At 43.1% G+C, this 11,307-nt stretch overlaps 1 protein-coding gene across 1 annotated transcript; it reads right to left on the bottom strand.

Annotated features, from left to right (window-relative positions):
• Positions 1 to 210: 210 nt before the first annotated feature.
• On the bottom strand, positions 211 to 1,294 carry TXNDC2 (thioredoxin domain containing 2). Its single transcript, XM_004385805.1, has 2 exons — positions 1,210 to 1,294; positions 211 to 854 (listed from the first exon to the last, which is right to left on the bottom strand). Exons 1-2 carry the CDS (start codon positions 1,292 to 1,294, stop codon positions 211 to 213), a joined length of 729 nt encoding a protein of 242 aa, XP_004385862.1.
• Between the last annotated feature and the right edge of the window lie 10,013 nt (positions 1,295 to 11,307).

Genomic DNA, 11,307 nt, shown 5'->3' with positions numbered 1-11,307 from the left:
TAATTTTACATTTCCCTATCAACAAAAACATTGCCATAATATATATAATGCTTTGACTATTTTGAGGAAAGGGTAGAATTAATATTTATAATTTACTATCAGGTGATGTTTGGACATATACTCTTGTTATATCTGATCTCTTTCTGTAAATAAAAAAAAAATCACAAGCTATAAACAGCCAACTATTTACAGTGTTTTCAGAATACATACTTACTTTAATTCTGTAATGATTGCTTCCAGTTTTTCCTTAAGGGCACCACAAAATTCACCCACCTTTTCCTCTTTTCTATAAAACTGAAAGGTTGGTATGCACATGATCCCACAGTCTTTAATCAGCTCCTCACACTCATCCGCATCCACTTCAAGGAACACCACATTATCATACTTGAAAGACAGGGCGTTGAACTCTGGCTTGATGATCTTGCAGGGCCCGCACCATGTGGCCGAGAAGTCCACCACCACCAGCTTCTCGCCAGCCTCTTTGAGTACGGCCTCAAAGTCCTCCTTGCTCTGGATCACCATCACCTTGTCACCTTCCAGGGCTGTGGTTGTTTCTTCTGAGGGCACTGCAGTGTCACCTTCCAGGTACTTGATTGCTTGTTCTGAGGGTTTCGGAGCATCGGCTTCCAGAGGCTCAATGGCTTGTTCCGACAACCTTGGGGCAGTGCCTGCCTCGGGCTGGACCGCATCTGTGGGCTGTGGAGTGGCGGCCTCCTGTGCGGGCTGCGGAGCTTCTGGCACCTCAGGCAAGCTGGTGACCTTGAGGGCCAAGGTGTTCTCCTGAACCTCTGCTGGTTCTGAGAGCTCCAGCTCTGGGAGGGTGGCGTTGCTGGACCGGACTTGTAACGGACTTTCTAAACAGAAAAGTAAATAAAACAAAATTTCAAAGGAAGAAACAAAAAGAAGTCTGACCCTATACTCCTAGGAAGATGATTATGGTGGGTGAGTCATAAAGGAGAAAGTGCTTCATGACAGCTTCACTTAGGAAGACAGATGACAGTCTCAGAGATCAAGAATGATGTCCGATAAATGATGTATGAATTTAAATAGCCACATTGAAGAAAAGGTCAAGCAGCTTGAAATTATGTATATCATTTATGTAGGTTTTGTTTGTTTGTTTTTAACTACAACGTTCTCTGCTGGGCTCAAGGCTGCTGACTCCTCCCTAGCATTTAGACCCCAGAGGTGAGTCTCTTCCCTCCCCCATACCGTTAGGGTGGCCTTCCTTTGTCTCTTCTTGATTGTCCAGCCTCATTTCCAGTTCTTCCAGGGCTCCAACTTGATCACTCTCCATTTTTAGTTCTCCGTCTACATCCACTCCTTACACTTCATATATACTTCATATACCTCATAGTGAAGACGCAGTCATGCCCTCCAAGTGTTTCCAACCTGACGTCATAATATGAGTGATAACTTGTACTCGGGTCGCACTTACAGCTGGTCTCCCCTATCTGCACTCACAACAATGACATCTGAGTGCTTCATGACAGCGTCACTTAGGTGATTACCCTGTGCGTGAGGCTGGGCTAAGCGCCTGCTGTTCATTCATAGGCAGTATTTCACGTATCACTCACAACAATGATGTAAGCACCATTATGATCACCACTTACAAATGAGAAAACTGAGGCTTGAAAAAGTTTATGTAACTTGCTCAACATCACGAAGCTAGTATGCAGAGCAGATTCCAAAATGCACGCCCTTAACTGCTACACTGTACTGCACTGTTTGCCAAATGTCCCGTCCAGGTTTGCTAACTTGAAACCAACTCCCACAATCTCCCTCCAGCCTTCTCCAGCTGGAGCTTTCTCCCTTATGACTCACCCACCATAATCATCTCTTAAGTATATCCTTTTAACTATGGTATCCTCTGCAAAATCCCACTGGACTGTCAGATGTCCAGCAAATTAAGACCAAGCTCATGCCAGGCTGCCCTGCTCCCCGCCCTCCCTCCACCTCCCTGCTCTAGGAGCCCCATCTGTGCACACTGCCCTCCCATTCTGGAACAGCCTCCTGATGCCTAATCCCAGTTCCATCAGCCACGTCTATCCCATGCTGTGGAATCTGAATCCAAATATCTTTCCCCCAGTGGTCAATGTACTGATGTGGAATTTCTGCATTCTCCACATATACTTAGATTGTATGAGTTCTCATCTGTTTTAGTTTCACCCCAACAATATAAGTGTTGAACTCAAGAGGGTTGTCTATATTATAAGACCTCCATGTCTGTAGGAGGTTGAAAACGTCCAATGACTGGCTCAGTTATCTGGAAGAAGAGGGCAAAGGATATGGGGGAGAGAGACTGTTGGCTTTAGCAAATCCATATTTCTTTTTTTTTTATTGTGGTAAAAACATACACAACAAGACCTTTACCAGTTCAACAATTTCCACATGTACAATTCAGTGACACTGATTACATTCTTCATGCTGTGCAGCCTTTATTACTATCCTTTTCCACATAATTTCACCACCATTAACATAAATTCAATGTCCCCTAAGCAAAACTTCCCCTTTTCCCCTCCACCCCAGCCCTGATAATCATTAATAATCTTTGGTTTCTATATATTTGCTTATTTCATATACATGAGATCATAGAGTGTTTGTCCTTTTGTGACTGACTCATTTCACTCAGCATAATGTTTTCTAGGTTTGTCCATGTTGTGGCATGTATCAGGACTTCCTCTTTAGGGCAGCGTACAAATTCATATTTCTTGATTACATTAATCCTATTCCAGGGAAGAGCTCATGTTCTTACTTTGCTTCCCCAGATGCTGCCAGTGAAGGCTCTGCACTTCCTCACTGGGAAGCTTTGGACAAAGACTCACAGAGCCTTCCTGGTTCTCAACGCAGAAGGTCTTTCTCCCTGTTATGGATCGAGTTGTGTCCCCTCAAAATGTGTGTCAACTTCGCTAGTCCATGATTCCCAGAATTGTGTAATTGTCCACCATTCTGTCATCTGATGTGATTTTCCTATGTGTTACAAATCTTACCTCTATGATGTTAATGAGGTGGGATTAGAGGCAGTTATGTTAATGAGGCAGGACTCAATCTAGAAGATTAGGTCCTGTCTTAAGTCAATCTCTTTTGAGATATAAAAACAGAAATGAGCAGAGAGACATGGGACTTCATACTACCAAGAAACAAGGCCCAGGAGAATAGCGCCTCCACTGGACCCAGGGTCCCTGAGCTGTGAAGCTCCTTGACTGGAGAAGATTGGTGGTAAGACCTCCCCCGAGACCTAACAGAGAGAGAAAGTCTTTCCCTGGAGCTGGCACCCTGAATTTGAACTTCTAGCCTCCTAGACTGTGAGAGAATAAATTTCTCTTTGTTAAAGCCATCCACTTGTGGTATTTCTGTTATAGCAGCACTAGATAACTAAGACACTCTTAAATGCAAAGAACTTCTACAACCAATGAGACTCTCACTTCATTGTGTTCCATTTTAAAGCAGAGGATGGGTGTTATGGATTGAATGGTGTCCCCTAAAATATGTGTGAGAATTCTAACCCCTATACCTATGATGTAATCCCCTTTGGAAATAGGGTTTTCTTTGTTATGTTAATGAGGCCATGCCAGTGTAGAGTGTGTCCTAAACCTAATCACTTCTGAGTCATAAAAAGAGCAGATCGGACGCAGAGGTTAGCACATACTGGGAAGACAGACACCATGTGAGGATCTTCTGCTAGCCAGGGAACCAAGGAATGCCCCATCTACTGACAAGGAAGGAATCGCCACGACTGAGACCCTCATTTGGACTTTTAGTCTCCAGAAGTGTGAGAAAATAAAGTCAGCCACCCCCTTGTGGTATTTGTGTTACTGCAGCACTAGGAAACTAAGACATTGGGGACATGACTTGTCTGTTCAACATCTTCACTGGTAGAGGTTCGGGGAAGAGAACAAACACTGAGGTTGAACATAAGTCACGTAAATCCTTATGAGCAGGTTTTATCGGCATAAAAGGGACAATATCTTTAGACTTCGACTTACTGGTAAATTAATTTCTCTCCTTGTACCATGTTCTGTACCGGGTTCTGGCTACTTGGAGGGAGTAGATTATGACACAGAGGAACTTCTGATTGGGAGGAAGAAGTAAAAACATCATCCCTTCCATCATGGGAGAAGGTGGGAAGGGGAGAAAGGGCCCAGATGGAGTGGGAAGCAAGAGGACAGATACTCATGTCCTGGCCTGCTCTCTCCGGGTTGAAACCTTGGCATGGAGGTAGGTTAGGTACGTTCCAAGGAAAGGCAGAGGGGTATTTGTGTCATGCTCCATCTGGAAGGCCAGGAAAAGCCATATCCATGGGCCTCCAGGTTCACATCCTTCCCACGCCCAGGGCAGCATCAGCCACTGGCAGGGGGCATGGCTGGATACAGATGCTGAGGCTTGCCAGAGACCTGGAAGTCTGCACACCCTGGAGTGGGGCCACGGGTGTTCTGAGAAAACCAGGAGCTAGTCAAGGCCTAGAGGAAGAAGGAACGGGCCACGGTGTAGAGGCAGCTATGACCAGGAGCCGGGGCTAGAACCACAGGCTCCACCAGGCATAACAACACAATGCTCCCACCCCTAGAAGGGATCAGCCCTGCCTCAGCAGTCCTTGTCCAGGGACCAGACCAGACTGGCCACTTCACGGGAGAAACCAGCAAGAGGCCAGAGGGCCCAGCCACAACTCATCCACATAGCCCTGTGCAGACACACGGGGGAAAGGGACAGACCCTGAAAGACTGAACTGCACCAGAATCAAGAAGTTTTCTTTAAGCTGAAGTTCCACAGATGGGCCCCTTTAATCCGGTGTTGCTGCTCCTCACCACCTGTTATGGTTTGAATTGTGCCTCTCACCCCAAAAATATGTATTGAAGTCCTGGCCCTTGTACCTGGAGATGTGGTCCTGTTTGGAAATAGGGTTTTTCTTTTGTATGTTAATGAGGTCATATCAGAGTAGGGTGGGTCCTAAATCTAATCACTTCTGAGTTATAAAAAGATCCGGTTAGACACAGGCACACACAGGGGAAGACAGACACCAAGGAATGCCAAGGAATGCCAAGGACTGCGGGCAGCTGCTAGATGCTGAAATAGACCAAGCAGGGCCCCCCATAGAGTCATGCCCTGAATTCACACTTCTAGCATCTGTGACAGGAGATCTTAGCTGTGTTTTAGGGCTGGCAGAGTTGTTCCAATTATTTTTACTCCTCATTCTGCAATTCCGATGAATTCCAAGCAACTTGAAATCTTGGTGCCTCTGAACAATTTTCATTCAGCTTGTCATAAAATGTATTTTTTCCTTCAGCACAAGCTTGTCCCCAGATTGCTCATGAACCCTGATGTCAGTGAGGACTCTGCCTTAGGAAACAGAAATGGCCAGCTATTTTAGGCATAGGATGGCTTTAAAAAAAAAGATTGCTGTCACTTCAGTTATTTAAACTCACGGTGACCCCATGTGTGTCAGAGTAGAGCTGTACTCCATAGGATTTTCTAGGCTGATTTTTTTCTTCCCAGGCACCTATGGGTGGGTTCAAGCCACCAACCTTCCGGTTAGTAGTTGAGCGCTTAACCATTTGCACCACCCAGCAACTCCACACAATGACTTAGGTGATTATAAAATGGCTGGAAAGTCTGGCTTCAGGCTGGGATCCAGGAATGACTCCAGAAAATGAACAACACTTCAGAGCTGGCCGGCCAGGGACGGTGGGGAATCTGAAGGTCGCCACTTGAACTGCTGCCTTGAACTTCCTGTGAAAGCTGCAATCCAGGGCTGGGTCAGCACCCCCACAAGCCCTTCTCAGCTCAGAGCCAGAGGTGAGCACCGCAGTGCTGCTCCAACATGTCCCACTGGGCCAGCAACAACAGTAGTGTGCAAGACGACAGTCTGAATCTCCTGCAGGTCCACCTCCCGAACCCCAGCTTCAAGGGAGTCAAGAGCTTCCTAGCCTCTACAGTGCAGGCAAGCACACTAGAAGGAAGCTGGAATAAACACCAAGTGGAAATTCATTTCTACCACGCCCTTACAACATTAAGTATTAGTTTTGTATACGTTTTGCTTGCATCATTTTGTGGTTTTATAGTTATAAAAGTAATGCATGTTTATAATAGAAAACACTGATAAGTAAAAAGAAAATAAAAATTACCACAGGGCCAATCCTCAAGGATCACCCCTATGAATATTGTGACGTAGATATTTTCAAGTGAGACAATTTTCCACGTATTATTTTGTAATCATTTCACTTAGAATATATTTTGAATATTTTCCATGCCAAAACATGTTCACTAAACTCCATTGCTGTCAAGTGGATTCCAACTCACAGTGACCCTGTAGGACAGAGTAGAACGGCCCCATGGGGTTTCCAAGGCTGTAATCGTTACAGAAGCAGACTGCCACTTCTTTCTCCTGCAGAGCGGTTGGTGGGTTCAAACTGCTAACCTTTTGGTTAGCAGGCGGGCACTTTAAATGTCATGCCAGCGGGATTCCTTTGCTTGTAGTAGGGTCAGCTGACTTTCACTGTAAAGGGCGAGACAGTAACTTCTTCAGACTCTGCAGACCACATGGTCTCTGTCACAACTACTCAGCTCGGCTGTGCTAGCATGAAAGCAGCCACACACAACACATCAACGAGTGGGCATGGCTCTGTTCTAACAAAGCTGTATTTAGAAACACTAGCAGCTGGCCAGTGGCCATCGTTTGCAGGCCCTCAACCTACAGAATTATTTTAAATGACTCATTAGTGTTTCTTCAAATGGATGAACTACATTTACATAATTTTCTATAGATGGATATGTAGGCTGCTTTTGATTTTTTGCTATTACTGTAAAACCTGCAAAAGCTGGAACCTGTCTAAGGCAGAAACCTGTCCGAGAGGGAAAACTCAAATGTTTTCCACTAAAAAGAGCGATAGAAAAGTGGTAAGACTGCACCCTGTCAAAGGCGAAAAACTAGAGAGACCTGGAAAAACAAGGCAGTCCTGTCGAGTTCCGGCTCTCACAGATTTCACTGTATATACATATCAAAGGAATAATTTTTTCATATATTCTTAATTGTTGTTTTTAGACTAAATTTCTAGAAAAGAATCTGTACATCAATTGGTAGACATTTTTAAAGACTTTTGATAGATATCACCAAACTGCTTTTAAGAAAGGCTTTTCAATTTATAGCTGTCAGCAAGGTATGAAAGTACAATTTGATGGATACAAAAGTTATGTCATTAGTATCTTAATTTGCATTTCTTTATTAAGTTAAAATTTTTTATGAACCCACTCAGTGGCTCCATGGAGAAAGACCTGGCAATCTGGTCCCATAAAGATTACAGCCTAGAAAACCCTATGGGGCAATTCTACTCTGTCACATGGGGTGACTATGAGTCAAAATTGACTCAACAGCACCTAACAACCACCACAACATACAAATGCTTCAATTTCTAGGTAGTTAAACACATCAATCTTCTCTGTAATGATTCTTACTCCTGGTGATATATTTATACACCGACTTCTAACTCTTGATTCTGAGGCTGTCTCCTCCATAACTCAAACCAATAATAACAATAAAAACAATAGTGTTAAAATGTTCCAGGACTTAATACAACGCGGAGTCTAATAAAATAAGGAAATAGTTTGAAGTGAAGTTGGTCTGGAAGTCATTCTTTCTGCTGACCGATTTAAAATTCAGCCATCTCAGAGATATAAAGAGATCATGGGTATACATTTAGGGGTTTTGTTTTTATATACTACGTATATTAAAGTGCCCACCAATTTATTGTGGAATAATGAAAACATTTTCTCTAAAATGATAGACTCTTGGTTATTCAGCATGATGGATAGTTTGTTAGTTACTGTGAAGTCAATTCCAAATCATGGTGATCCCACGTGTGCAGGGTAGAACTGCTCCACAGGGTTTTCAAGAACGTGATCTTTTGGAAGCAGATCACCAGACCTGTGTCCCAAGGCGCCTCTGGGTGGGTTTGAACCACCAACCTTCCACTCGTAGTTGAGTGCTTAACCGTTTGTGCCACCCAGGAACTCCTTAATGGATAGGAGATGGTGGAATTCAGTATGAATCACCATTAAAACACAAGTAATATACAAAATGAATATATTTTGCGAAATTTGGAAGAGCCCTGATTGAAATCATATTTCTAATTTAAGATTTGAAAGTAAAAAGGATCTTCAACCCAAGATCTCTATAATAGTCACAGTAATAACTGAAGCAGGAGAGAGTTTCTCTGCTATACTCTTCACATTCTTTCCAATCTTTCCTCCAGGAAAGAAGAGGGACTTTAAGCATAATAATGCATTTTTATATAAACTTAATTTTAGGATAGTTTTCGATTTACAAAAAAGTTGCAAAGATAGCACAGAGTGTTCCTCTTTCCCCACATCCAGCTTCCCCTTCCGTTAACAATCTTACACCACTGTGTGCAGTTGTCAAAACTAAGGGGGCCAATACCGATACATTAGTATTAACTAAAGTCCACAGTTTATTCAGAATTTATTAGTTGTCCCCTAATTTTTTTGTTGCATTGTTTTTTCCTATTCTAGGACCTCATCCAGAATCCACATTACATTTAGTTGTCATGCCTCCTTACGCTCCCCTAGGCTGTGGCAACTTCTAAGCCTTTATTTTGCTTTTGACGACCTTGATGGTTTTCAGGTATTTTGTAGAATATCCCTCAACTGGGATTTATCTGAGGAGCCCTGGTAGCGCAGTCATTAAGCTCTCGGCTACTAACCAAAAGGTTGGTGGGTCATAGCAGATGTGGCAGTCTGCTTCTGTAAGGATTACAGCCTTGGTACCCCTGTGGGGGCAGTTCTACTCTGTTCTATGTGGTTGCTATGAATTGGAATCAACGGCAGTGGGTTTTTTGGGGGGAGGGGTTGGGTTTGTCTGATGTGCTTCTCATGATTAAACTAAGGAGCCCTCATGGCTCAATGGTTAAGCGCTCAGCTGTTAATCAAAAGGTCGAACCCACCAGTGGCTCCGCAGGAGAAGAGACCTGGCGATCTTCTCCAGTAAAGATTACAGCCTAGGAAACCCTAAGGGGATGTTCTACTCTGTCTTTTAGGGTTGCTGTGAGTCAGAATCAACTTGATGGCAAAAAAAACAACAAGTGTTTTTGCGAAGAAGATCACAGAGGTAAAGTAATGGAAACATTACATCTTATCAAGGGAACATACTATAGCTTCATCACTCACTGATGATGTCAACCTTGATCATCTGGCTAAGGCACCGTTTGCCAGGTTTCTCCACTGTAGAGTTACTGTCTCCCTAGCCCTTCTTTCCTTACATTACCTTTCAGAAGGAACTCACTCTGCACAGCCCACACTCAAGGGGTGGAGAGCTATGCTTCTTCTATTTGGAATTCTATATGGGAGATTTGTCTCTCTTCCCCCATTTTTCATTTATTCAATCATTTATATCAGTGTGGACTCAGAGACATTTATTTTATACTTTGGATTATACTCCAATACTATGTTATTTATTTTGTTGCTCAACGTGTTCCAGCTTTGGCCATTGGGAGCTCTTTCTGTTGACTCTTCTGGCCCTTTGACATACTTCCAACGTTCTGGTTTTTGAGCACTTCCTCACTTTCTGGCACAACAAGATGCTCTGACTCATCCTGTATACTCCCTGCTGTAGTCCTAGAATCAGCCATTTCTTTAAGGAACTGATTTCTGTTACTGGAGAATGGTACTAGAAACCAAGATCTGGGCTGCGCGTACTCATTTATATTGGGTGTCTTTTCTTCTAGGCCTTCTCAGCAAACGTAATGAGAAAATATATGTAGAATACTAACCGATGTCTACACAAATATTCATAATTACTTCTGTATCTATAAGTATCTCTATCAAGTAAACATGAGTTCATATTGATGTCTCTGACTCTAATTCAGTGCTATATGGTTCACTGTAAGCTTCTCCCCTTGCTATCTGTCTTAGTCATCTAGTGCTGCTATAACAGAAATACCACATGTGGATGGCTTTAACAAAGAGAAATTTATTCACTCATAGTCTAGTAGGTTACAAGTCCAAATTTAAGGCATCAGCTCCAGAGGAAGGCTTTCTCTCTCTGTCAGCTCTAAAGAAAGGTCCTTGTGATGCGTTAGTCTTCCCTTGGTCTGGGAGCATCTCAGCGCAGGAACCTCAGGTCCAAAGGACGCGCTCTGCTCCTGGCACTGCTTTCTTGGTGGTATGAAGGCTCCCATGTGTCTCTGCTCGCTTCTCTCTTTTATATCTCAAAAGAGATTGGCTTAAGACACTATCCAATCTTGTATGCCTCATCAGTATCACTGCTGCTAATCCATCTTATTACATCATAGTGATTGAATTTACAACACTTAAAGAAATCACATCAGATTACAAAATGGTGCACAACTATACAATACTGGGAATCATGACCCAGCCAAGTTGACAGATATTTTGGGGGGACACAGTTCAGTCCATGACACTATCCATAACCTCCCACTCCAAACATGAGAAACTTGGTTCCTACCACCTGCCACCCATTGACAAATTTGTTCAATTTCAGTATATGTGTATAATGATTTCAAAATCGTTAACCTACACCTCCTCGGAAACAACTTTATCAGTGCTTATGGACAGTTCCTTTAGTCTCTAGTCTTATGGTTTCCAGTCATTTCTGAAGTTAGTTAGGTCAGCACCTCTTTATCCACAGCCCTTCGGTGAATTTATGTATGTTTGTAATATAGTTAGATTCTTTTGTCACAATCGGCATTCCATCTTGGGATCTCTTGCCTTCCTGGTTAATTTTTTTTTTTCAAATTTACCTACATTAAGGTTCACTCTTTGTGCTGTGAAGTTCTATGGGTTTTGACAAGGGGATAGAATTGTTAATAAAGTCTTATCATACAATATACAGTAGTATTACCAATACAGTACCATACAGAATAGTTTTACCATCTTAAAAACACCCTGTGCTTCACCTAGTCAATCCGCACCTGTCTCCAAGCTCCTGGAAACCACTGCTTTGTTCACGGTCTCTATGGTTTTGCCTTTTACAGAATGTCATGTAAACAGAATTACACAGCATGCAGCCTTTTCAGACTGACTTCTTTCCCTTAGCAGCGTGCCTTTCAGGCTTACCCTTGTTTTGCGGATTAATAGCTTGTTTCTTTTGATGGTTGGAGAGATAATAATTAAACTATAAGAAGCAGGTCCTAAGACAAGAGTTGTGGCGTGCGTGGTCTGTTCGGGAGATGATCCCAGGAAACACTGGAAGGGGAGTGGAAAGTAATCAAGTGGAGCATGTCTTCACAGTGATCCCAGCCCCCCACCTTCATCAGTGAGGGCTTTTCCCGTGGCTGGAGT

This window comes from Trichechus manatus, unplaced genomic scaffold (genome assembly GCF_000243295.1).
Source record: "Trichechus manatus latirostris isolate Lorelei unplaced genomic scaffold, TriManLat1.0 scaffold00146, whole genome shotgun sequence".
Taxonomy (NCBI): Eukaryota; Metazoa; Chordata; class Mammalia; order Sirenia; family Trichechidae; genus Trichechus; species Trichechus manatus.
This window is presented reverse-complemented; position numbering and strand designations above follow the sequence as displayed.

Bases quoted from the DNA above. Each gene is read 5' to 3' on its own strand.
- TXNDC2 (XM_004385805.1), bottom strand. From the start codon at position 1,294: ATGGAGAGTGATCAAGTTGGAGCCCTGGAAGAACTGGAAATGAGGCTG. The intron at 855-1,209 runs GTATGGGGGAGG...TTTTCTGTTTAG, and splicing joins AAAGGAAGGCCACCCTAACG to AAAGTCCGTTACAAGTCCGG.